The sequence below is a fragment of the Telopea speciosissima genome, chromosome 1 (genome assembly GCF_018873765.1).
Source record: "Telopea speciosissima isolate NSW1024214 ecotype Mountain lineage chromosome 1, Tspe_v1, whole genome shotgun sequence".
Classification (NCBI taxonomy): Eukaryota; Viridiplantae; Streptophyta; class Magnoliopsida; order Proteales; family Proteaceae; genus Telopea; species Telopea speciosissima.
Window position 1 is genome coordinate 12836743 of NC_057916.1, and position 27930 is coordinate 12864672.

General features: G+C 37.8%; 1 protein-coding gene across 2 annotated transcripts; it reads right to left on the reverse strand.

Moving 5' to 3' along the window:
* Window positions 1-1652: 1652 nt before the first annotated feature.
* On the reverse strand, window positions 1653-26328 carry LOC122663681 (serine/threonine-protein kinase AFC1). 2 transcript variants are annotated; one of them, XM_043859312.1, is made up of 12 exons: window positions 26322-26328; window positions 22215-22217; window positions 19493-19519; window positions 19123-19276; window positions 18998-19046; window positions 18775-18889; window positions 18459-18550; window positions 18133-18289; window positions 17966-18030; window positions 17585-17682; window positions 17386-17491; window positions 1653-1876 (listed from the first exon to the last, which is right to left on the reverse strand). In XM_043859312.1, the coding sequence occupies exons 3-12, from the start codon at window positions 19500-19502 to the stop codon at window positions 1718-1720; spliced, it is 1005 nt and encodes a 334-aa protein (XP_043715247.1). In that variant the 5' UTR covers window positions 19503-19519; window positions 22215-22217; window positions 26322-26328; the 3' UTR covers window positions 1653-1717. The 2 variants fall into 2 exon arrangements, with proteins under 2 accessions (XP_043715247.1, XP_043715240.1); XM_043859305.1 differs by lacking the exons at window positions 22215-22217; window positions 26322-26328 and adding exons at window positions 20093-20261; window positions 21052-21350.
* Window positions 26329-27930: the final 1602 nt, after the last annotated feature.

Sequence of the window (27930 nt, forward strand, 5' to 3'; positions counted from 1 at the left end):
AAGTTTTCTATCACATGGAACTTGTGACATTAAGGCTCTATTTGATTGCAAGAGAATTTGAAAGGAACGAAAGTAAAATTTTCAAACCTAATAAAGAAAATTTTGAAATAATTAACCCCACATGATTATATTCCTAATTTCAAATCATTTCATATTTGGCTATTAAATTTCACTTTACTCTATATCTAAATCCTTGACAAATGAAATAAAAATTACATCTAAAAAAGTATCATTACTAAATATAATAAAAAATTACATCCAATCGTGTTGGGTAATAATTTTAAATTTTCCTTTCTTAAGTTTGAAACTTTTTTCTTCCCTTCTTTTTAATTCCCTAGCAATCTTCCAATATTCATTAATGTTCCTCATGAACAGGCGGTGGACCAAAACAAAGCATATTTTTCACAATATGAAGTCTTAATCGTTATAGTGGACAGCTAGCTGCCTAGCACAGCTGGAATGGGCTAACACAATAGGCAGTTAGGCCTCCTAAGGTCTCGGTTTCAAGCCTCGGTTCCACACGTACTATCCCCTTTCTCCTCCCCCCTGCATTCACAGAAAGGCTTGCACCAACACCCACCCTCATTAAAAAAAACCACACCCTTTAGTGTGTCATATTTGCAGTAAAGGCTTCAAACAGAATGTGAGTTAGAAAATATGTGGTACGCAATATGTGAAGTTACCTAATTATCCCCATGTAAGACAAACAAATAGGCACCCGTAATGGTTAGACTAAGCTGTGTTTGGTATCATGGTATGTATGCATTCTCAGAAAACTCTGGGTCTAAAATGCATTTTGAAACTCAGTTTTTCTACATTTTTTTGGCTTCCACAATGCGTTCAAGACCCAGAATCTATTCTGAAAATGCATATCAAACACAGCTTAAATCTTCCATTCCCTGTTTGACTAGGACGGCACGAGTTTTCTAGTGCTTCTCCGTTTCCTCATAATAACCACACCCAAGAAACAGAGAAGGGGAGAGAACCAGCGATATGGAAGGTAATCTTTTGCATAAATGATATTGAAAATAACTCGTTTGAATTGGCATGGCACTATCTAACAGTGTCTAGAAGCTACAGATTCCAGACTACAAGGAAAAAAGCTCAGAAATCTGCACCTATTATCAAACCGAGTCTAATCCTAGCTTCCTTCCAAGTCACCATTCATCACTTCTCATAAATGAGATGTGGATTTTCAGATATTCTTTTGTTTACTGTTCATAGTAAGCAAGTCTTCTAGACTACAAAACAGAGGGGAGACACAAAAGGGTATGGACAGAAATAATTGAGTGACTCGTGTTGCAGCCCTGAAGTTTCTCATTCGGCGATGTAGATGGAAATGTGCAGCAACAGTAAGTTAAAGAATGGAGATAACTGCGTAACTCTGTTGCAATTCTCCAGTGTTTTCATGCAGCAATGTAGCAAACTGTGAAAAAGCGTGGCAAACATCAAACTGAACCATTTTTTCGCATAGATGACCCAGTCAAAGAAGATTAAATCATACAAAGGGATTCAAGAAATTAAGTTAAACAAAACACCACACCCACGGGTAGGGGGTTTGGAAAGACTCACTATACAGGTAGTAGTAATCTTACAACTAATCCAGTGAGGTTAGCAGGTTGTATTGTATTCCTTAATCTCCCATTTTCACTGTTTATAGGCACTCAAGCTCACTATAAACTTGGATGGGAGTTCTTCACGGTTAAAGCCATTAAAGCTACAATGAATAGCCACACCTTCTCAAGTCTCTTGTAAAGAAGGGATGTCTCAATGCTTCCCTTGCCTTAAGACGCTCTGCTGGTTCGTAGCGGAGAAGTCCTTGCAATAGATCAATTAGATCTCCAGCAGAGTGATCCACATGCTGCATTACCAGGTTCTGCAACACAAATATAGTCCAAAGTTAAACTAGCATATATATACAGGAAACAAAGAAAGTGCAAGTGTGGCACCCCAATATCCTTGAAAAAGTAAAGGGAATGCAAATTTTCAAAAAATGTAAAATCTTCCACATTAATTATCTCTGATACGAAGTTCCCCTTGAGGTGCTGAAATTTATACTCAGATTATAGGACAAATCCATATTGATGACGGGCAAAAAATGAGGTAACCATACTGTTATTGAACAGCCAAACTATTACTAGAACAGTCATGATTGTAACGAATCGCCAAAGCTGCAATGCAGATAAAAGACTAATTTTCAGTGGAAAGACACCTTGGATTTGGTTACATATATGTTGAGCCTTTGGTTCAATGGTTTTCCTTTGTAGTAGGCCACTTAATGGGTCTAAAATATTGATAGAAGGTAGGAATGCAAGATATACTTTATTATGGTCATTTTGAGTCTTTTATTTCTTATTTTATGTCATTAAAGCATTTTAGTTAGACTGCATTAGGTCTCTGTGAGTCCACCCTTTGTTTTAAGTTGTTTTTGTTTATTTAGCCTGAGTTTTAGAAGCAGTAGACTACCTCCATAGCAAGCTATTGTCTGGAGGAGTTTTAAGCTTAGTTTGAGTCCTGTTTTGAGTCTTTTATATAAGGTTGGTTGTAAAGGGCTTCAACCCTACACACGAATTTTAATGAATTACGGAAGGCTTTTGCTTTGTTTTGGTCTGTGAGATTTAGGCTTGCATCTGTAGGATTCAAGTGTGTTAAGTCTTGCGGGATTCGAGAGTGTTAAACTTGTGAGATTCAGTAGTGAACAATGGTGGGATTCCAGGTTCTTTGAGTACTAGTGAGATTCCAGCCTGCAAATCAGGTGAGATTCCAGCCTGCAAATCAGGTGAGATTCGTGATTATCCTCCTTCTATTCTCTTTTTCTTCTCCATTGATTACAGAGTCTCTGAAATTGATGCAGATAAATCACATAAGTAGGCTTATTTTATTAAAAATACCCCTTGGTATGGGCCACTTTGATGTTATGTATGTGTTGGGTCTTATATTCCATGTGTTTTCTTTGTATGGGCCATTTCAATGGGCCAATAATATGCGTAAAGGCTAGTTATACAAAATTAGTTAATTGTTATTAGTGTTTTAGTTAGGCTGAATTAGGATTTTATAAGTCCAGCCCTATTTTGAGTCGGTTTAAGTTACCTTATTAACTAAGGAACAGGTTATACTATCATATTTAATGTTTGAATCCGTTTTTTGAGTTTTCTATATAAGTTTGTAAGGGAGTTCAGCATTGTACATGAATTTTGATGAATGGAAGCTTTGTCTTTGCTGCCTATCGTGGTATGCCCTCCTCTTCTTCTCCTTCATTGATCAGGTAACTCATCCACTGTTTTCTGCAAATTTTACATTATGTCCAAGGATTTGCATGTAAGGGTTTTTTATTCGAATTACTGTTTAGGAAATCTGACCATCAGATCATCCCCAATTTTTTGAGAAGTTGATCTTATACCTTAAGGGAAGCTTCAACCATAATTTGTTGAAGAGTAGACCTGCTGATCTAGAGATATTTAGGACCCGTTTGGCTGCACTCTTCGGGAACACTTCTGCTGTTCTTGTGTTCTATGGGAACGAAATGAAAACGTGTTTGGCAAATCCGGCTTGTTCTCCATTCTGGAGGAACGAACAGGAAGAAAGAACACCTTGAGAACATGATTACAGAACAACAAATTGGTGTTCTATCTGTTCCCGATCAGATTGGAAAGAACAACTTAAAAGGAAAAAAAAACTCTCCCGATAAAAACCCCTCAGTACACTACAGACCAAAAGCTGAGCTCCCATCGTCTCCTCCACACGAAAGCTCTGCTCCCAACACCTTCCTCCCTCGTAATAGCTGATCTCCCATCGTCTTCCTCCCTCACGATAGCTCTGCTCCCATACAACACCGGCATCATCAAATATAAGATTCTAGATCTGTTATTCGCATAATTTCCTCTCCATCTCACAGATGCACAATCACATTCAGAGAAAGAAATTAATATTCTTGAGGCTCTGTTGAAGGACCTGGAGAAGTAGGGTTAGTTGTATGTTCAAACATCATCGCATATTGGAATTGTAATCTCTCGCCCATCTTCCTTAACACCAGTGTTTAGCTCCGTGAATTCATACATGGCAGGGAGATCAGTGCTAGGGTTTAGTCTAGGGTAGGTACTGTTGTTTTGGTATTTTCTTACATCGCCGGCAACAACAAGGCTCATTGTGGAGAAGAACAGCTTAACTGTGACATCTTCGGATAGTATTAAAGGTACTTATGACAACTTCATTGGAAACTTTGGAATACCTCAATATGGTGGGAGCACGGAAGGGACGGTTGTCTATCCAAAGCAGAACATGAAGGGTTGCAAGGATTTTGACAAGTTGGGAATATCTTTCAAGGCAAAACCTGGAGCTCTCCCAACTTTTCTTTTGGTTGATCAAAGAGGTACGCTATTTGAATCTGGAGAGAGAGAGGGAAAAATTTTAATAAATTTTCTAATGATTTCTGAGGTATCTATCTATATGTTTGGAAAGTGTACCCTTTATGATTTTGGAGGAATTCTTATTACAATATGTACCTATATTGATATGATTTCTGAGGTATCTACCTATTGATAATTTTGAGTTGTTCCCAAATTTCTTATTATAGTATCTGTTATATGATTAGGTTCTAGTGCATTGGATGGGCACAATAGATTTTAATACATACTTTCAAAATATATATTGATTCCAATTTCTAATTAGCAGATCTGCATTTGGTATTAGTTATGGGATTACATTGAGATGTATGAGTTGAAAAACTAGAAAAGATCAGAAATGGTAAATTTTGAAGTGATTTAGGAGTAGACCCGACAAGAGATAAGTTGAAGGAAATTCATTTGAGAAGGTATAGGCATTTACACAGTAGGCCTTTGATTTAGAACTGACAAATGCTATTTAAGACTCATGTGCTCTATCTGTGTAATTAGGAGAGATTGAGACATCTTGAAGAAGGGTAAGATTTTTATATTTTCCACCTGGCTCTCCCACCTTCTTAATATAAGGTTTGAACTAAATTCATACACAATACACCCTCCAATGAGACTAGATTTGATTATTTGATAACCATATTGAGATCCCCTTGCTAGATATGCCTTGATTCTTGTTCTGAACCTATATATTATACTATCCTAGCTTCCATGATTTGCTTACACACTGTATCAACTGATTCTAAACAAGAAATTGAAATAAATTTGCAAAATAACATTGCTATCATGAATATCGATATTTTAGTGGGCGAGCCTTTGCGCAACGGTTAAGTTGCGCTATTGCAACCTGTTGGTTGCGGGGTTTAAAACTTGGCAACAGCCTCTCCTGCGAAGCAGGGGTAAGGCTGCGTATATTTGCCCCTCCCAGACCCTGCAGTAGTGGGAGCCTTGTGCACTGGGATGCTCTTTTTCTTCCCATGAATATCGATATTTTTAAGTTCGTTTCTAAATGAAAAAGCACAAAGGACCGACCATTCTAGAAGAAGCAACCCCCTGTATTTGTTACATCATTAGTTGGTCCATTGGACTGCTGGTTCCTAGTGGGATCCACTAGACATTGATCTCCATGCTCAGGGCATTGACTTGTCTTCTGGACCACTTTTTTTTTCCCTAAGACCATTTTGGTCCTTTTGGAGGATTATAGCTGCTGATCCCTCTTCAATGTCCTTTCCCAGATTATGTGAATAGTAGAATTTACAAGTATACAGTAACTAATTTTCTTGCATTCAACCAAAATTCATGATGTGTCGACAACTCCCATATTATGTCACTTGTAAAAACAAAGATAAAAAGATCCCAGCAGAGCTGAAAGAGGCTTTCCAGTGTATTGTGGTTGCTCTTCAACGTGGGTTGATGCAAGTGGAGATGTAAGATGATTCCAAACTGATGATCAGGTGGCTTGAAGCATGCACAAAAGGACCTTGAGATATTATGCAACTCATTGAGCTGGGGGTGGTCTCTGATGAAATTCTTGACATAATTAAGCCTTTGTGCATTGTTATTTATTCTCGTTACGGTTTGTGGATACAAGACTGTTATCAAGTTCTTCCCACCGCAGGTCTCTAATTTAGAACTTATTGTCACTTCTTTTAGAGAAGGGTCACCATACAACAACAATGACATCGTTGCGGCAAGAAAGTGTTGCAGAGATGGAGGTAAACTGTGTCATGCTTCTGTGGCTTCCTATCCTTGTTTTGGTGCCTTTTGATATCTCCACTGTGGATACTAGTATCGCAAACAGTAACTTTGTTGGTGGGACAGAGCCTCTCCTTTGGTATTAAGGGTATTAGGGATCTTTAAGGATTACCTTTCAAATCCTGGTCCTATGTGTGGAAGGTGGTAGATAGGGTGACCCCTAGGTCCAGACTAAAATACCTCCCTTGTAAGATCCCAAGCAAACTCAAACTAGAAAAGTCAACCTCCTCAAATGAAGGCTAAACTCTAACAATCACTCACAAACAAATAGATTAGATGATATCCCAAGAAAACAGCGATGATCCAATATTCTGATTAAAACTAATTGAAGAATACTCAAATCTGAAACACAAATTCAGAAAAGAGGAGAATTTTAATTACTCAAAATCCAAGAGTCAGATCAGCCTGCTATTCAGGTCAAATGTCACTCTAGGCTGGATCAATCAATTCCCAAAATATGATTTAAAACTAAGGGCCAGAATCAAAGTAATTAAAGACACTCAATGTCTGAAACAGAAAATAGACAGAATCAGGAGAAATTTAATTGAACAAGATATGCAAATCAGATCAACAATTAACCCTGGTCGAAGGACCCTCTTGGGTGGTCCTTGAATGGCCTAAAGTATGGGAAAAATTAATGGACAGATTCTCTAGAAAAGCAAATCTCATTTTCAGTTAAGAAAATAAAAAGGCTAAAAACAGAGCATCCAACAGGTTTAATGGGGAAGGTTTTGCTCGGTATGCAATTCTCTATATTATAGCACTAAGACAGCAACTTAAAAGAGAATTCCACATCAAACTCAGCTTAAAACAGTCTCTAACAAGCTTGAACCACATCAATCAAAACAGTACTACTTATTTAAAGGGAAAAAATAGAAAATAAGAAGGATAGCTTAATGGCTTCCCACCAAGAACAAGGATCAGAATCTCACTGTCCTCCAAAGATCTCCCACCCTCTACTGAATGGCACAGCTTGCCATTGAAGAGAACTTCAAAATTTTATTCATCTAAATCATCTGTGAGCCTTGTCTCTTACAATCTACTGAATCGCACAGCTTGCCATTGAAGAGAACTTCAAAATTTTATTCATCTAAACCATCTGAGAGCCTTAGTCTCTTACAATCTATTTAAAGAAAAACTGAATAACAATCCTAATCTGAATAGGAAATTAAAAATCCTATTTCTAAGCAACATAAACAAGAAGCACAATAATAAAAGGAAACCTTCTCACGCAAGGTTAGGGAACTCAAAGCCTATTAAACAACTTAAAACTAAAAAGAACCATGTCTAATCCCATGAAAGTGGCCCATTACAATGAAAACACATGGGATCAAAGGCCCAACACATACATAACCCAACCCAAGGCTTATTTCTAATAAAACAAGCCCACTTAGGTGAATTATCTGCATCAATTCTCCCCTGCTTGAAAAAGTCGACCTCGAGTTTGGCAAAATCGAGGAACCAACATTGTGTAATGAACATCCATCTTCAAACCATAACAGACCTCCGGTAGCTCGAGGATGTTAGGAATAAAGTCTTCAAAGCATGGAGCTTTCTCCTCGAAGAACTTTGGTAGCATTACGAACTGTATATGCTCAATCTCTGAATCAGCATCAACCTTGAATGTCAAAACCATAGAGTCTTCAACTTTGAGAGCCTTCTCACCGAAGAGTTGAGCCACGAGTTCTACCTCTTCAAGAACATAATCATGTATGTGGACGATTTCTTGTGGAATGTCCTAGACCACCACCTCATCTTTTACTATTTCAGTTTTGTCTGCTTTGATTTCTTCACCGTAAACTTCTTCAATGGAATCTTCTGTCATCGAAGATTCACGTGTTGTTTCTTCCGTGATATCGCCAGTTGCTAGAATCCCTTCCGCAAGTACGATTGTTATCCCTCAGCGACCTGCAACTCATCCACCAGCAAACTGCAAGCAAAGGTAAGTGAAATATTTTTAAGAGTAAATGGTAAGATCCTCTCCGTCTTATCCTCTTTTCTCTGTTCTCTCCCTCTCCTCTCACCGGCGACCAACTGTTCGATTTCACCCAAGCTCATTCACTATGAGCAATTGTTTTGGGATACAAGCTCATGCATTGTGGGCAATTTTTGGGGATACAAGCTCATTCACTGTGAGTTTTTTTTTTTCCCAGGGAAGTCTAAACCCTAAGATACTTTCCATTCTTCATTGTGATGACCCAACAGAAAGAATTGAACCCCTCATCTGGGATTTTTTTACTCGAGTCTATCAAGGAGATACTTCCCTTCCCTTTGTTTCTCTTTATGTCAACATTTGTTTCTATTTGTCGTCGCTTGGTGCAATGGCAAGGTCTCGTTACCGCCAGCACAATGGCGCGGGTTCGAGTCCTCGGAATCAGCCTCTCCGTGAAGGGGGGAAGGCTGCCTACCATCTACCTCACCCAGACCGTGCGAAACGTGGGAGCCTTGTGCACTGGGTACAGCCCTTTATTTTGCAGATAAAATGTCATCATCTAGCGTGAATGACAGTAATTTAGGTTCACTAATGTTTGTGAACATAAGATGTAACTGTGGAAAAAGACCGGCAGTCAAAATATTAAAGTCTCAACATAATAGGAACAGACTTTATTACTGTTGAAGTGCTGTCAAGACAACAAATCATCTAGGCTCCGTTTGTTTCAGAGTAAAATACTCGGTAAAACAAATTTTACTGTAAAATTATATTTTCCACTGTTTGTTTTGTAATTTGGAAATTGCTTTTAGAGAACCGAACAACCCATGTTTTCCGGAAAAGACGAGTGTAAATTTTACCCCAAATTTATAGGGAAAATTTTCCTCGCATATTGGGATTTGCTCGAAACACACTCAAGAGCCGTCAAGTGCTCTCTCTGTATCTCTCTATTCTTTTCTCTGCTCATTGTCGGTCGTTGGAAGAAATAGAGCTTTAGAGTCGTTCAACGCCATGGTCGGAGCTCCTAGATCGCACCTCCCTCACACATCCAGACTCCCTCAACGAGGCCGCATCGCGCGTTCGCAAGAATTTCTCCAACTTCAAGTTCCTTTTCTTCAATAGTGAGCCTTCAGATCCGAAGTCTCATTATTCTCAAAGCTTCTTTTTTGTAAATGCTACTCCAGTGTACAATGGTTGGACGGACGTCAATGGTCAGTTTATCTGTTCCTTCTCCAAAAGCAGAAGTCCTAATGTACACAAACTTGACCTCTCATGTATCAACTCATGAAGTACTTGCGATGATTTTCGAATTTTTAGGAATATCTCAAAGAGAAACCGCTTATGTGGATGGATGGCATCAGATGCAGATTTGAAAGTTTATAAAGAGAAGGGAGAGTAGAAGAAGACCTCGAAGTTATGGTCGATATGGAAAGACGCAAATTTTACATTGTTCCAAACAAATTTCCAGTACTGTTGCAGGCATGTATTGATTTGAATTTGTTAGAATCTGGAAGAAGGGTTCAATTATTACATATCCAGATTTCCATCTTCGACAAAGTGGTCGAGATGTACTGCAAATTGTGTAGTACAATAGATGCCTACCGAGTTTTTGATGAAATCCCCAAATGGAACTTGTTTTCAAATCAATGAGCAAAGACTACGGGATGACTCCTGCGGAGCATTATGTTTGCGGTGTTCATCTCTAACCGTTTTAAAACTTTAGAGAACACTGATCTAATGACACGATTCCTGCATATGGGTGCTTAAGACTGGATCCACAGATTTGTGAACATTACATGTTCAATTTTTTTCCTAGCAGCATTGTACTTTTCAATGATATTTTTTACTCCATATTTTACCTCTTAAAAACAAACATTGGAAATTTTCACATGTATCGAAACAAACGGAGCTTTAGCAGGTTATAATTAGTGAAATCTGTTTATGGAACAAATCATTTAGGGGGAAATTAGCAGGTTATAGTTAGTGAAATCCATTCATGGAACAAATCATTTAGGGGAAAATTAGCAAAACTTTACAAATCCTATAAAATGGTTAGCTCATTGAGGGAAATTATGCAACAAATCCTTGCAAATGGTTAGCTAATGAAGCTCAACCAAAACCAAATAGGGAAAATTACTCCGACCATGGAGAGCAGGGAGGATAATAAATTCCATTGAACAAAAATAGAGAGAAGGACTTTTTCCATCTGAACCTTAGAAATCATGTAATCACAGATACATGAGAATGAGAGAAGGGGGGAAATGTAACCTTCAGAATGGCAGGTCGACAAGGTGCTTCGCAAGTGCCCGATGATGTAGCAGGTCGTCGGTTAGCTTGCAGTTCCTCAGTGGCAGAGCTTGCAGGTCATCTTTTTCGTTTCTATTCAAATATCAACAACCCTTAGTAATCTCAGGTACATGAGAATGAGAGAATAGAGAGAAGGGGAAAAACTTGCCTTCTGATTTTGCAGGCCGTTTGAGATGCTTCGCAATCCACCAGTAGAGGTTTCTGAGGTGAGCTTGAAGTTCCACAGTTGAATAGTGAGTAGCAGGAAAGATATTTCAGAAGGGGGTTTTGAAGAGAAGGGGAAACACTTACCTTACAGAATGGTTAATGTCCTTGAGCTTGCTAGTCGTCGGTCGTTGTCAGGATGCTTCAGCAGTCGCCGGTCGTGAGATAATAGAGGTCGATGATGTGCTCGAAGTTCTTCAGAGGATCGGTGAGTAGCAGTTCGTAGAGCAAGAGCAGGAAGGGTACTTCATTCGAGGGTTTTGAACAGAAGGGTAAAAAGGTGAGTTTGCCCCAACACTAAAGGTAATTTGGTAATTTAGAAAAATTATGACCAAGTGACATCACCACTTAACTGCGATCAGCTAACGGACTAACGGAGTGAGCTGAATTGTAATAAGGTAATCAACTTAGGGGAGGTTTGAGTAATATTTGACATCTATGGGAGTGGCCTCAGTTTCGTGCAAAACACAGGGGAGGTTTGAGTAATTTACCCTTTCTTTTTCTGTTCTAGGAACACTTCTGAAATAGTTATACTTTTACCAAATGTTATTCTTCAGCCAAAGAGCATTCTCACAGAACAGAAGTGCAACCAAACGGGGCCTTAATACCTCCCGAATCTGCCCTTTGTTTCCAGATTTTGAATATTCATAGCTTTAATTGCCAAGATCGATATCTGTTAACATATATTCTGTTGGTTCTGAAACTAACAGTAATTACTGATTCTGTTGAGATTATTAACCGTCTGTTCCTTAATCTGATAACTGAATTGACTAATTTGCCCCTCCTAGTCTAACTTGGATTCCTTGTTATCTGTTGATCTATCCACTGGATCTTGCTGAAACTTTCAGCAAAGGTCACACCACTTATAAGGAGAACTCGACCAGAATATCTGGTCCATCTGAGGGCTTGATTTTGTCAAATGACTAATATCCCTAATATGGAATTTTATTCTCTGAGATTCTGTTTTGACTCTTCAAATTCAGTATTAAATTAGAAATTTTGCTCTATTCTTCTTCAGTTTGCTATTATTTCTGTTTTTAGCTCTCAGTTCAATTGAAAACCAAAAATCCTAATAGCTATTTGAAATCCTACTGCAAACAGGTTTCTTCAAATCTGATTTCTTAAATTCTATTCTCTGGTTTCTAATCTCAGTTTCTAAGTACTGGATTGAATGGCTGCTTAATTCCTGGTCTGAAATCTGATTTCATAACTTGTAAATTCTGCCATAGAATTTTGCACTCCTGGACTTTTTATCTAGAGTCCTAATCATGATAGGATTCCTTCAAATTTCAGAATCTGTCCATAAGAACCTTGGCCGAATCAGACTTATATTTATTCTGTTATTGGTTTCCTCTTGTAATCTGCTTTGTCCTTATCCTGTGGATCCTGTTGCAAACTGATCTCCCATTAGATTCTCACCGGTTCAAGAATAGCACTGCACTACTGCCAACAAAAGGAAGAAAAGAAAGAAAAAAAAAAGAATATTTTGGCATTCCAGGAGAAGAGTAAGAAATCTAAAGGTGCTTAAAGGAAACAAATTAGTTTATTACACGTGTATGCTACTTGATGAGAGAGAAAAGCAACAATTCTGAAGTTGCTCAAAAGTAATCGCAACTACATCTTTATCAAAAAGATTACTGCATCAGAAGATAAATTAGGTTTTGAACTAGTATAGCCGAAATGAGAATGTTGAGCTAGATGAATGGCAAAACTAGAAGAGATAAATAAGAGGAACACATCAGAGATAATTTAAGAGTAGCTCCAATAAAAGATAAGTTGAAAGGAAATCATTCAGGGAACATGTCCAACAAAGATTTCGAAATGCACCAGTAAGGAGGAGTGATGATTCAGATTTGAGGGCTAAAAGAGCTAGGACATTCATGATTCATCTTTATGTCCCAAGAATAGTGTCACCAAATAACAAAAGCCTTTCTCATGGAACTTCTACCATATAACTAAAAAATGATGGAAAAAGACAGTGACACACAGGTCAACCAACTCATTAGGAAGAAAATTTCATTCCCAAAAAAGAAAGTGAAAAATCATTAGGAAGAACAGAAATCAAGTACGACAGCATTCCTGACATTATTCAAAGCCACAAAACATCATTTTCATCTTCAGAGAATATAAAAGGGGAAAAATTGCTACACTGCCCTTGTACAGATTCCTTTATACCCTCCTCACATAATAAACAGTGGCACCCACACTACTGACATTTCTCTCTCCTATTTTACCATGTGAGCCCTATGTACGCCCCATATGAAATTATGAATAATACCATTTTCCAACCCCTCATTGGTTGTAATGTGCATATTCCTTCTTACATTACCCTTCTAGGAAACCCTCTGATTGAAGATCCAAGCCTTTCTCGAGTTGAAGAAGCCACCCTAAGCATAGGATCATAGTAGGAGCCATAGTATTGTCCTATACTTAGTTTTATTTCAGCTTTAGGTAATTCTATACTTAGTTCTATTTTAATGTGTTTTAATTGAACCGGTTCAAATTGGTTGCATCCAATTGGTTCAATTTAAGTTGGTCTAATTTAAGTGAAGTGTTCCTATTGGCTATTAGGATCTTATATCCTATTGGTTGATGAGGAATCCTCTTAGTTTAAGAGTTTCAAGTGTTTTAAATTAATAGGGGTAGTTAAGTCTTTTACTTTGAGTTGTTTTAATTAATTCACACTCCTTCCACGATTTTGGAAGAGAGAAGAGTTTAGATTGTATTAGGAGCCTTATTTTAAATAAACAGAATCGTGGGAGGCTCCCCCACAGCTTAAGTTTGAAAAAAAATCGATTTATGTTGCTGCCTTTGCTGCTGCTGCTCTGCTTCAATCGTGAGTGCTGCCTTGTGGATCTCAAGGTGAAGGGCTGGTGGACTCCAGTGACTCCATGCATCTGTTCATGATCAGGAGGTCTTCTTCAATCAATCACCAAGCTGTTTCAAGCTGCTGCTTCTGGATCTCTGCAAATCCAGTAAGTTCTTTTGGTTTTCCTGATATTATCTTCTTCTTCTTCATTCTCCACTTAACCCTAATTGATCCCTATAAACCCTAAACATTCACTAAGCTGTCCAGCCCAATTCTACCGTCAGTTTTCCTCCAAAATTCAACCACAGCAACCTTACCTCATCCCCTTCACTCGACTTTAACCCCAAGCCCATCTTAGCTCTTAAACCCTAATTCCCCCTTCACCTCTATTAAAACCCAAACCATAAATTACAGATCAACCACTTCCAGCCATCATCTAAACATCAAACTTTGGCCGAGTGACCTCCTCTGCCATTGGGAAACTCGACCTGAATCCCTGCCCATAACTCCAACTCTAAACCCTAAAATTCACCACATTCATCTTCCCCCAAAACCCGAAAGCCTAACCCTAATTATCTGTTTTCTAAATCTTCACTCAAACCTCACCCAACCTACATCATTAGGCTTCTAAAAACCTGCCTAGCTTTACTAAATAAAACCCTACCTCATTCACCCAAACCTAACCCTAGTTTTGACCTAAAACTCTCAATTCTACCCATTCGGCCAGCACCTTTGTGAGGGTTTAATCTACCTGGCTTCTAGTAGGTTTCCTACCTATCTAGGACTACATTACCCTCTCCCATAAAAGAAAAAGGTGCTTGGTTGTACCATTGGACTAACTCATAAAAATAAATAAACATCTCAAAGAAAGTACCCACAAACACCTAATTCTATGGCATCTTAAGGGGTAAAACCCATTGCACCCAATGCCTATCAAGGATTTTAGCAGAATCGGTTGGTAATCAGAAAAATAATGATTCTTAGAGGGGGGGAGAGAAAAAGGAAACACGACAATAACAACAAATGGCATAGAACTTCAGGCCATTCTGGTATGCTTCTAGGAGTTTGCTCTCTATTTGGATCCTCAACAAGCCAAACCTTTGGACGTCTGGTTTACAATGTCTCGGCTGTCAGGTGGGGAAGATCGGGCATCATTTGTCACTATAGTCGACTCCCCATCTATTTGTAATCAACATTATAGTGGGCACTCAGACCACCTACAGCTCAACTAAGCCTTATCCAACTATCGATCCTGTTTCACCATTGAACTCAATTCAAAGTCATATATGTTCTCAAACCTAATCCATGCATATCTTTTCTCACCACTCACCATTTCTCCTAAAGTCACACAGATAAAATTAGCGGCTGAAATGATGTTAAATTTCAGTTCTCACAAAATTCTGGAATCAGATTTAAATTATAATGGAACATGACAATACCAATGGCAGTGAGAATCAAGGTTCGAAAACTCGGGTCTCGGTGCCAACTCGGACCCTTGAAAAACCAAGTCGAGTCGAGATCTCACCGTTGGTGCACCTTTTTTTTTTTTCTCGACTCGAAGCCTCATCTCGGTGGGTTTTAGACCTAGTTTGCGTCTAAAACTTGGTACTCAGCCTAATTTAGGCCATTTAAACATTTTGGCACTATCAGATTTGGCAAAAACAAAGTCCAAATAGGAGTTTCAGTTAGTGGGAAGGCAGGACAAACACTTACTTATGCTAGAAACCAGGACAGACACAGGACAAACACACTTATTTATGCCTAATATCATTTCAGTAAATGCTTTTGTATTTGTATTTCATTTACTTAAGATATTAGTCATAAATAAGCAAATACCCCCTATTTGAATCCAATAAAAATAGTTAAAAAATAAAATTCCAAAAGGGAAAAAAGTCAACCCCCCAGTTCAAGAACAAAAACTGGATTTTCGGCGGTAGGTGCAATTTTCAATTTTCTAATGCTGGGGTTTTTCTCAAATCTAAAAATTCTATAAAAGAAAGCTTTCCAACAAGTCCAAGATTGCAAAAATCTGATTTATATTGAAAGAATTATGTATTGGTCAAACTTAATTCGGTGTGCACGAATGTTGTCAAAATCGCTCTGAATGAAAATAATTTTTTGGACATCAAAACAAATGAATATTTTACCGCACTTTTGGTTTTTAGCAATGTTTTACCATAATAAGATTTATGAAATTTCTAGATTTGAGAAAAACCCCAGCATTAGAAAGTTGAAAATTGCACCTACCGTCGAAAATCCAGTTTTTGTTCTTGAACTGGGGGGTTGACTTTTTTTTCCTTTTGGAATTTTATTTTTTAACTATTTTTATTGGATTCAAATAGGGGGGTATTTGCTTATTTATGAATAAAATCTTAAGTAAATGTAATACAAAAACATTTACTTAAATGATATTAGGCATAAATAAGTGTCTGTCTTGTCTGTCTTGGTTCCTGGCATAGATAGGTGTCTGTATACCAAGAATTTCTAGCAAGATCTCGAGATCTAGCACTCATATAAAGGACCTAGATGGGCATTTTCCTATGTCAAACCGAGACCTCGGCGAGATATTGACATTTTGAGACTCGTAGGCAGTCTCGTCTCGGGATTTCAAAAAACCGAGAAACTCAGCGAGATCTCGCGAGTTCTCGAACTATGGTGAGAATCCAACCTACAGTTTATGTTAAGCTGATGTCTGATGAGAGTTTCAACCCCCATCATCCCGAGTGTCATAAAAATACATCAATACAGTTAACAGTGCATGCATCCTGATGTAGTTAGGCTTTTGGGTTGTTGAGTGTTCATATTTGGGTTATTATGCAATGGGCCTTTTGGGCCTGGGCTGAGATGATGTTAGTTTTGTTGCTGGGGGAAGGATATTAGGTAAGTTGAAAGTTTCTAATTTTCTTCATTAGATAGAATTTAGGTTATAAATTGTACCTGCTAGAATCGACTGAGAGAATAGAGATTGGTAATGAAATTTGGTTTCGTGGCAGATATGGTCTCTTGTCAAACAGAGTTTAATGGGCAAACCTATCCTACAGTTGATGGACAACCTAGGAAACAGTTCATGATGAACTGAGTTTCTACCTAAATCTTCTCCTTTATCTTCTTTCAAATCGATTTTAGAATTTCAGTAGGAATCTTGTCAAGTACGTCAAGCTTATATTTCAGTTTTTATTTTTGATACTTCGTCCGGGCGTAATCTGGATTGAAAGAGGTGGAGCTGAAAACTCTTTCCCGGTTTCTTTCTACCCCAGTTTTCGGCCATTGTTTACTCTTCATAGAGTGACCCTAGAGTATTAGCCTGAGAAACAACCTCTGTAGTTTCAATCTTATTTGCAGACCTGCTACAGTGAATTTTGTTACTTGTAATTATTCAAATCTGGGGCTTATATTTGCAGGTGCAAGAAGCCTAAGGGTTATCAGTATATCCTAAAATCTCATATTAACTAGTTGAGTATTAATGGAGAATCATCAATGTTAATCTGAATTCTCAAAAATCTATAAATAAGGATGAAGATGAATAGGAATTTTTTTAATTTCCATTTAAGAACATTTCTCTGGTAATTCCTTAAAAGCCCTCTGACTCCAAGTTCTTCCTAATTTGCCTCCGGATCTAAGTTTTAAAATTCCAGAATCCAGAAAGGTCCTTACCTTTGAAATTCACCCTTTGGTCCAGATTGTGCTTACTTGTCCAGTTGTCCCAAAGGGTCCAGAACCTACCTGAAAACAGATTTACCCTTGTTCTGGGTTATTGAGATCTCATCAGTTTAAAGGGGGTCCAAGTGACCTAATTAGGGTTTTGAACCCTAGGTTACATCACATCTACATGGACCACATGTACTGATTACCAAATTCATTAGTACATTTTGCACCAAAAACACTTACGGAGATCAGTAAACAAAAAATGTTTCATGCACATCAAATGCACCAGGGGCTAAAGAACACCAAAAGCGCTTCCTGAAAGCAAAAATGAGACGTAAACAGACCTGTAACCGAGGCAATTTCCAAACAGCCCTCGTGCTTTCCCTTGAAGCTGCACCTTCTGGCCAATCTAGTCGTGCACCCCTCCTGAAGTATTTCTCAGCACGGCAGCTGCAATAAAGTTTCAGAAAATAACATATCCGAAGGAATCAAAGTTGCAAAGAACTTATAAAAAGCAAGAACACAAAAAATAGAGAATCTTACTCTGCTCTAATCATCATATGGTGTGGCATAGGGCCTAAAACCCTCTCCATCATGGCTAGATGTTCCAAGTTTTCATGGGTTTGGAAAAGAGCATCACCCTAAATATCCAGCAAAAAAAAAGTCAGCATTAGATACTCATGAAGATAACAATTAAATGACCAGAATGCATTACATGACATGCCACGCCACGTGGAATAATGTTCCAGAATGACCGGGAACTTGACTGTTAATGCATATGAATACAAGTTCCCCAGATTTTTGCATTAACAGCAGAATGGCAGAATAAACAAAATTTATTCCACATAACTAGCTAACTCTTTAAATCAAGAAAGATACATTATGTTATGGTTAAAAAAGCATAATCAGTTCAACTGAATTTACCGAGCAAAGTTCAACAAGTATGCAACCCACACTCCATAAATCACAAGGATAATTCCATCCAAGCCCTGGAGAAGATAATTAAAAAAAAACAATGTTATGTCACATTCACACTAATGACGAGTTAGAAAAATCCCAGAAGTTTTTAAAAATAGATAGAAATATATTACCCAAGATAACCTCTGGCGCGCGGTAATGCCGTGTTGACACCACATAACTGTGATCTTGATGTTCGAATGTTGTACTCCCAAAATCAATCAGTTTAATGGCACTAGACTTAGGCAGGCTCTTGAAATAAGAACCAAACCTAGCTGACCGTGACAGAAACTTAATTGCAACCCAGAAAGAAACAAAAAAAAATGTCACAAATAAGAAACTTACCGAACCATTGACCCTAGTTAACACACACACACAGAAAAATGTGCAACATACAGACACACAAATAAAAACATAGATCAGAAAAATCAAGAGGGAAAATTGTCTAATGAGCCAATACCTTATAATCAGGCACCTTGACATACTCTGATGAAACAAGAAGGATATTTTCTGGCTTCAGATCCGTGTGAATTAGTCTCATATCATGCATAACTGCAAGAATAAAAAGTGGCAGGAATGAGCAAACAAAGAAGAGGGAAAATTTTATTCAGTACACTGCCATGCTTATCAATAGCTACTTCCAATGTAGCATGGCAACTTATATGGAAAAAATAAGTAGCAGCCTTGACTCCTGAGTCTCAGATTATCATCAGAAAGAACTCAAGCACCAAATAAAACAAGATTGAAAAGAAAAGTGCAAGTATTTGTCCACACACATGCTACAGACTCCAAAAGTTGTCTTCCAAACTCCCGAACGAGATCAATGGGAAAAGAACGGTAGCTGTTTTTGCGGAGAAAATCGTATAAGCTTGGTCCAAGCTTCTCAAAAACCTGTTAAAACATTTAAATCCATCCGCAAGTTTTAACTCATAAATTGTCAGGCACCAAGGGAAATGCATCAGCCTCCCAAATTAACCAAAAGCACTAACAAATACTTACAATACAAATATGATTACGATAGTCAAACCAATTCCGTATTTGCACACAACTGCAAAAAATAAAACCACTTATACCAAATTCACCTTGAACTGCTGCAGCTAGAAAAGGTAGAATACAAGTCCTACCGAGTGCCGCCGACGTCATGTTTGGCAAGCTTCTGCAGAACATCGATTTCAATCATAGCAGCCTCACGATACTTGTGAATAGAACGCACAATTTTAATTGCCACCAGTTCTTTAGTTTCATTATCCAAACATTCCAAGACTTGCCCAAATGTCCCTGCAGTGATTGCATCACAGAGAGATGAGAAATAAATGGATTGATCCCAGAGCATGGGTAAGACATCTAAATCCAATTCAAAATCTCTTGTTGCTGAAAGTCATGCAAATGCATAAATTAGTTTTGACAGGAAAAAAAAATTTCCAAAAGATGATGAATAAATCATATGTTATGAGAATGAAAAACAAATTGAACTTACAAAAAAAAAACCCTTACCTTCGCCCATTTTGCTGAGAATTTGGTCTGCATGTAACAACAACCAGATATAAGAACAAAAACTTGTAAAGAATGGAAGGGGCCTGTGTGGGGGAGATACAGAGTGAATAAAGTGTGTGTATGTGTGGGTGTGTGGGTGTGTGTGTGCGAGAGAGAGAGAGAGAGAGAGAGAGAGAGAGAGAGCAAGAAAAGAGTAGGAGGCATATGGAGATCAACCAGTGAACCAGTCATAAAAGGAAAGCAACTCTAGTTCCCGAATGAAAGTCAAGATGAGACAAGAAAAATTCAGATCCATCTAAATACATGAGAACAGTCACAAAGTAGTGAAAGTACCAACCACCCAACAACTAGTGTAAAAAAAGCAGAAAAAAATCTTCAATAGTAAAATATGGAAATACACTAGAAAGCCCTAATTGACAATGTAGACAAACTATCATCAGGAACCTACCTATCACTTTGAGAACAACAGAATTATCCTTTCCCCTATGCTATTTATCAAAATAAAACATTAAAAAAATAAATAAAAGATCTCACGGATGCAAGTGTTATGTAGTGCCCCCCCCCCCCCCGAAGGTGGAGAGTTTAACAGAGTATAATTACATCGAGGAATTAAGTTTTCTCCAATAGCAAAGACATAATGGCCGTCTTTATCATCATTTCGCCATGGAGGTGATCCATTGTGAGGCAATTCCTTGTAATACAAAGAATATGCATAGTTGGAGACTCCTACACTCGCATACTCTTGCCCACAGTGGATTGCTGGAATGACCTGCAGATAAAGGAACTTTGTTTTAATAATAGGAGTTAATTAACCAAACCACCACAATGTTTTTGTCCGACAAGAACTTCACGTAACCATGCAACCGAAACCGCAAATGAGAACAAACACACTCGAAGGGCATAAGAGATTACAAAACAAATATCCCCCCCCCCCCCAACCGGGCAACAAGAACAATAAAGGGAGAATATTCCAGCAGATTATATATTATGGAAGAATAAGAGAACGAAGAGTCTCTACAACAACATCAGAAGGTGAAAACCCAGACAAACCCATTGAAGATAACTTTAAAAAATAAAAAATAGATTTCCCAACAAAATCAGAAAGGGGCAAAAAACACAGATAACATGTAGAAAATTCAAGCGAGGGGCATTACACACCCCCAGATCAAAAGAAGCACGAAAAAAACGGTTTTATCACTCTCTTCCCCTTTTATTTTGTTTTTTTTTTTGGAGGGGAGGGAGAAATTATCGTACGGAGAGGCGACAAGTAAAAAGCATCGAAAAATGTGAAGGACTGGAGATTTTGAGGGCTTTCATAGCAGAAGACGATAAAAATGCAAAAGGGGAAGGGAGTAGGAGCGGACGAGAGAGAGAGAGACTGAAGTGAAGATTCAAAACGTAAGAGGGATATCTAGAACAAAACGAATTAAGATACCTGAACTTCGTTTACACAATCATAATAATTCAATCTTCAACATAATTCAAGAACTGACAATGAAATTCCAACTAGAACGAATGATCAAAAGCAATGTGGATCAAAAGATCGGAGAGTACAATACCTGGGGTGGAGGAATAGGAGGGAGCATATCCCATGTTAATCTAGGCCGTTTCCTAGGGCGCTTATCCATGTTTGCTAGAGGAAGCTCCGTAATCCGCTGAGTCTCCATTGAACCCTAATTCAGGATGGTATTGACTTCGCAAAGAGAAGTTGCAGATAACGGAAACAGGTTGCTGTGAAAATAACCCAACCACGAGATTGGTACAGGATTCGATTGTGAAAAGCTTTGGAAACCCATTTTAAGGCGAGCTGCCCCAGTAAAGTGAGCCTAAACCCGGTGAGAGGAACCTCAGCCAATTTCGAGCCGTGTGTGAGTCGTTTGTGCTCGCGAGCCAAGTGTGGCGTGGAAACCATGTTTCGCTCTTCCATGCCACTTCCACCGTTGCACACTTGCACCCATCCAGATATGTCCTGTCAGAATCCGGATCAGCTACCCACATGGGGATGGGTGGGGATAGATCTGACCTCTACATGGGACATGGGTCCCACACCCCCATGGAGAGTTCAGATCTGTCAACACCCGTCCCCATGTGGGTAGTAGATCTGAACTCTCTCATTAGCCCCTACGCCAGTGTGTGGGCCAAGGAGCTCACTTAGAGGGCATATCCATGGTTGAGGTTTTTTATTTAGGTAACTAACATCTAGGGTTTCTAACATAACAACTTAAAAAAAAAAAATTCAACCTTATCCTAACTTAATGGGGTCGACTACATCGATCCAAACAAAACAAAGTAAAGAAAATTGTAGTCTACACATAAAATGGTAATGAAGAGATGGGGAAAAGAGGGATGGAAAATGAGATGAGCAATGAAAACTGAAAATTGACAAATGAAAATGGTGGTAAGAGGAATGAGGCTCAGCCCAATCAATCAGAAAAATCTCAGCTAAATGGAGTCTGCTACATGGACATTGCCCTCTAAAAGGCTCTATCCAATGTCATACTTGGTATAAGTCCTACATTATGCAGGTCCTTCCTCACAACTTCTAATCGGGATCATATCACTCTTCCTTACTAGGGCGTTCCTAGGCCTTCGTTGAACATGGTTGTACCGCCTCAAACAACTCTCTCGAAGCTTGTCATTGATTGGTGCAACTCCCAAGTCAACTCTAATACACTCACTCCTTACTTTATCCATCCTAGTGTTTTCGCACATCCGTCTTAACATCCTCATCTCAGTTTCACATAGCTTCTGAATATGACGCCTCTTAACTATCCAACATTCTTCCTCATACATCATAGCCGATCGTACAACAGTCTTATAGAACTTTCCTTTAAATTTTAAAGGAATACATCTGTCACACAGCACTCCGGACGTACCTTTCCACTTCATCCATCCCACTTTAATTCTTTGTGAAACATCATCCTCTATGCCACATTCTTTATTTATAATTGATCCCAAATATCTAAAATAATCACTTTGTGGTATCCCTCTTTCCCCAATTGCCACCAAATCAATGTCCATCATAATATGACTAAAATTACACGTCATATACTCCATCTTCGTTCTACTAATCTTAAAGCCTCTTGGTTCCAAAATTGATATTCAAATCTCCAACTTAGCATTTAACCCTCATTTGGTCTCATCAACCAAAACAATATCATCAATGAAGTACACTAGGGGACCTCATCCTGAATGCTCTTAGTTAATCATCCATAATAAGCGCAAATAGATACAAACTTAAGGCTGATGCCTGATGTAACCCAATCGTAATTGATAATTTTTTGCCTTGACCTCCCACATATTCCACACTAGTCACCATGCCTTCATACATATCTTTAATAACATCCACATATTTACTCAACACCCCTCTTTTCACTAAAACATGTCAGATTAAATCTCTAGGGACTCGGTCATATGCTGAAATTACAGTAAAGATAATTACAACAAAGATACATATTGTTTCACATATTATGTTTGGGATACCTAAATCAATATAACATTAATCAGATTAATATATATTTTTTTATTTCCAATGTTACCCTTAATATATCTTAACTATTCTTCTTCGCGTAAACTAGTAAACTACGATACTATTCATCTCCCTCTTCTACTATACTTTTCCCCCACCCCAACTACTTACCCTTGTTACTCCATTTTGCAACTCCCTCACCCATAACTACATTGTCTCACCCTCATCTCCCACCTCAACTATTCTTCCGCCCTACCCCAACACTCCCTTGGCCCACCCCCATCTCCCAACTCTACGGATATTTTCTCCACACCCCATCACTTCCCTATATCGTCGTCATCCCCCCCCACCCCTACTATTTTTCTTCCTTGCCCACATCTCTCCTGTACCCCACCCCTACTTCTATATATATATTGCCATTTCACGATCCAACTCAATAAGATTCTTTCGTTGCTCCATGTTGTTTTGCCATGGACATGATGATCTAATGATTTGACCGTTCACTAGAGAGGGCGAATTGTCTGTATTAATCATGTGTCAAATTTCTATATAAATTTAATCAAATGACCTCTTGTGTATATCCTTACACCCATGTATTTTTAGCCCTCCACCTCTTGTCAACATCATTGCCATTTGTTCCTCCATAGTTTACTCCCATAAACCACAATTTCAAAACTTCATATTGCCATTTGTTCAGCTCCAATTAGGTTTTTTTCTTTGGTAGAGCTCCAATTAAGTTGGAACTTAAGAGATGGGGAGGGGAGACCTTGGGGTTAGATAGGCGAGGGGGGATAAAGAGCTTGTAACCTTTTTCTTCATTATAAGTGAAGTCACTCTCATCCCACTGTAGAAATATGCACCATGTTGAACTATGCATATCATTGTGTTGTGGTAGTTGGATTGTTCTTTCTTTGTTACCTTGTGTTTATTTATGCGTTATGGATAGGTTTTGGTTCCTACCAAATAAAAAAAAAATGATAGGTTTTGATTTGCATAACTCCTTGCATGTGGTAGATTTCGGATTCTATCAAATAAACATCCCCCAAATTTATTAAATATATCCAAGTTGTCTTTCCTTGTTTTTCTTTCTTTCCTTAAAAAAAAGAAGAAGAGAGAGATTATTTAGAGATTTGTTATCAACCACCATACCGTGATAGGTTATAATTCCTGGATTTATTAGTGGACAACCCAGTATGTCCAACTAAGACTGGAAGCAAAGCCCATTAACAATATAACATAAAGCCCTGCATACGAGCGCATGCACTAAAAAAATTTAGAGAAAAAAAAAAGGTGACTGATCATGTGGTTTCTGTGCTCAAACACAAGATCGTGTGAAATTATCGCTCAATTTTCAATAAAATAAAAAATCTCATTCAGGCATATCCCCTTACATGTGCTCTCATTGATCACCATAACTACACGATCAAACAACAATCTCTTACCCAAAAATTAAATAAATGAATAGAGAGTGTGATTTGTGGAGGAAAGCACCAATCTCTCTCTACTCTGCTCATATAGGGTCATTTTACATGGGAAGGAGAGAGATCGACTATGGCGGATGCTAATTGATATTGTGCTTCCCCACAACAAAAAAAAATTATAACACCAAGAAGGAAAAAAAAAAAAACAAGATAAAAAGGTTCTAAACGAAACCCTGGAGTAGTCGAACTCAGATCAGATTGACCGATTCAACCAATTCAACTCAAAATCAATCAATCTAATTTTGATTATCACCAAAATTTTAAAACCAAGTTTTGACCGAGTCTGGCCAATACCGGAACGGTTAAAATCGAGACCACGTCTGAATCAATGGAGTTCAATCTCATATCGATTCAAAGTCTTAAAGCCTAGGGTGTGGGTGAAGACAAACCATTGTTCTGCACTATACCTATCTATTCTCTTCATTTTTTATAGATTCAGCGCATGTAGCTCTGAATCTATTCTCTTCATCGTTTACCCAAAAAAAAGTCTATTGTCTTCATCATGTGAATCATGTGAAAGAGCTTTTGAAATCTGAGCTGGGGGAAAAGAAAAGTGGTGTTCTTACCACTGCCATCTTTGAGGCTATGTTTCGAAAACAAGAAATGAAAAGAAAATAAAAGGGGAGGGTTTTCATGCACGGCCACATTAGGCAAGACGGGTGATGATGTGTCAAATAAGGAGATGGTAATTTTAACCTGTCTTCTCCATGTAAGGGTGTCAAATGGTGCGATTTTGAATATACGAAGCGGTTTCGATTTGATGCACATTTTGCAAAGTAGAAATCAAAACCGCATCAGATAAAAAATCATCCAAAATAAGAATCGTTTATATGCGGTGCGGTTTTAGCGATTTCTATTTGGTTTTCATTATTCGGTTTACATGTGGTTTGTAATACCGGTTTCACCTTTGTACCATTTAATTTTATTTTCCATGTGCTTATTATGTGGGATAAATTATATTGTTTCATACACATCTAACTCTAGGCAAAGTTCACTTAGACATGCTAGTTGCAATGATAATTTTAAATGATTACTCAAGGCCGCAAAGTACCGCAAGGGAAACCATTCTGAGGACATCACCAATCCATAACCCACTCAATTCTTTAAAACAGTCACTAAGACATGCTCGTACTAAAACCTTTTGTCCCTTCATGAATTTGGCATTCAAACTGAAATTCAAAAAAATCTCAGTAAGGAGCCTTAATATTTTAGAGTGCATAAATCCATTCTTAAACAAATAAGAATATTCCTAATATTGGTTTTCTAGTCGATTAACCGACGCTTTTTCGATTTTGAATCGAACCAAACTGGTAATAGAACCTATAAAATCAAAATCACATCATTTTTATACAGTGCGGTCCGATCGTAAACAATCGATTCCGATTTCATTTTGACACCCTTAGTCCAATGGCAAGGGTCTGTGCTTGGCAGTGCATGATGCATGTTTGTGTACAAAACATTTTTTTTTTCAAAATATAAAAAAAAAAAAATTTTGAAATTGAGAAAAGATATCTGATGAGCACATTTATGTGTGAAATCTTAGGGCATAAAGCATACATTTTACCACATTGGACAGAGTTACTCGATGCTTTCTTGTGCTTTTTAGTGTTTAGGTGAATTCTTGTGAAAATCGAGTAGATGATGCTAAGGAAATGTTTTTAAGTTGTTTAGAGGTGTTAATGGCTTAGATACGTAGCCCATCGAGTCAGCTTCGCAACGGTTCAAACGGCACATGATTCCGAGTTGAAACGAAGAAGTTACGGCCGTTTCCGTAACGAAGCACGAAAATGGTCTATAGGGGTTTATTTGTAATTATTGATAGTCGGGCGGAGACAAAATGAAGCAAAAGTTCGGATTCTAGGGGCCTTAGCGCAATAACCAGAAGTTATATTTCCTTTACCCGAAAGATTCCATTTGGAGGGCTCTGGACAGTCCAACTTCAACTTGAGATATCTTGGGCTCTCGAACTCCAAATTGGACGAAATTTTGGTCTATTTTGGGTGATTTTTCGCAAGGAACACAATGGTGAGGCCTATATAAGCATCCCATACTCCACGTTTTCTGAAGGACAGAATGGGTATTTTATTTATTCTTGAAGGAATCCTAGTCATCACCCTTACTCTCTCTCTCCTCCAAATTCTCAAGGGCACTTCTGGAATTCTACTTGGGATAGATTTATTTTGAAAGATATTCTCTCACCTATGGAAAGTTGAAAAATCAAAAATGCTTTGATTTTATTGCTTGGAGAAGATATCTACAAAGAAAATGAATCACTTGTTAGAATTGGAAGTTTACTTTTCTAGAAATAGAAAGTCTATGTAAACAATCTTCTCTTCTTCTTCTTTCTATTCTTTTCTTTTTTTTCTTAGGATTCAAGGCATTGTAAAGAGGAAGGAGAAGAGAATATTCTCTTTTATTAGGGAATATTTCTCCTACACTTTCCTCTTCTCTCTTCTCCTCTCTTCCCCCTATAAATACCCCTTGCCCTTTGGGTTGTAAGAAGTTAGTTTTTTAGTTCAGTTTTTAGTTCAATTTTAATTCAGTTGTTAGTTTAATTTTTTGTTCATTCACTTAGTGAAATTTTCTCGTCTTTTCCTATTTTTGACTTTAGTTCTTAGTTTGATTTCATAAGATTAGTTATTTCAAGTTCTTAATTTTGCTTTCATAAGATTAGTTATTTCAAGTTCTTAATTTTGCTTTCATAAGATTAGTTAATGGTTGTAATAGGATTAGTTTATGCTTTAATGTCTTCAATATGATTGTAATAGTTTCAGTTTTAAGCTTCCTAGTCTAAGCTCCTATATTGATGACAAGACTTGGAGATTTAGAAGAGGAGGCCATGGTAAGTTCAGGCAAGTATTCATTCAAACTGCTTCAATTAATCCAGTTCAAGCGCATCTAGGTTTGCATTCTCTAAACTCTCAATCTCATTCTCCCTCTTCTCTATCTCATTCTTTCTTTCTTCTTCTTCTTCTCTCTCTATTTTTTTTATTTCTTTTTTTTATGAGGTTATTTTGTTTATGTGGTTGTGGATGTGTGGCTGCACTTTCATTACTTTCAATTTGCGTTAGTTTTATAGTTTGTTTTTATTCCCTCCAATTTGTGTTAGTTTGATAGGTTAGATGCTCATGTGTTAGGACGTCAATTTAATCCCTTAATTTTGTTAGATGCTTATGAGTTAGGATGCATTAATTTTCATTAGTTTAGTTAATTTAATTTAACATTTTAATCTGGTTCACTTTGCATTACTTTTAAGTTAGTTAAATAGAGTGGCGTATATCTCCTCGTATTCGACCCGTAGCTACGATTGACCCGTACGCTTGTTGTAATTTTTAAACTCAAACAAGTTTTTGGCGCTCATCATGATTTTTGTCTTGTTATGTTTTTTCCCTTTTTACAATGAAATATTCATGTTATATCTGATGAAAGGTATCATATTATATCAAACTAAAAAATACTAATCGCATTTTACAATCGGATAGTAAATT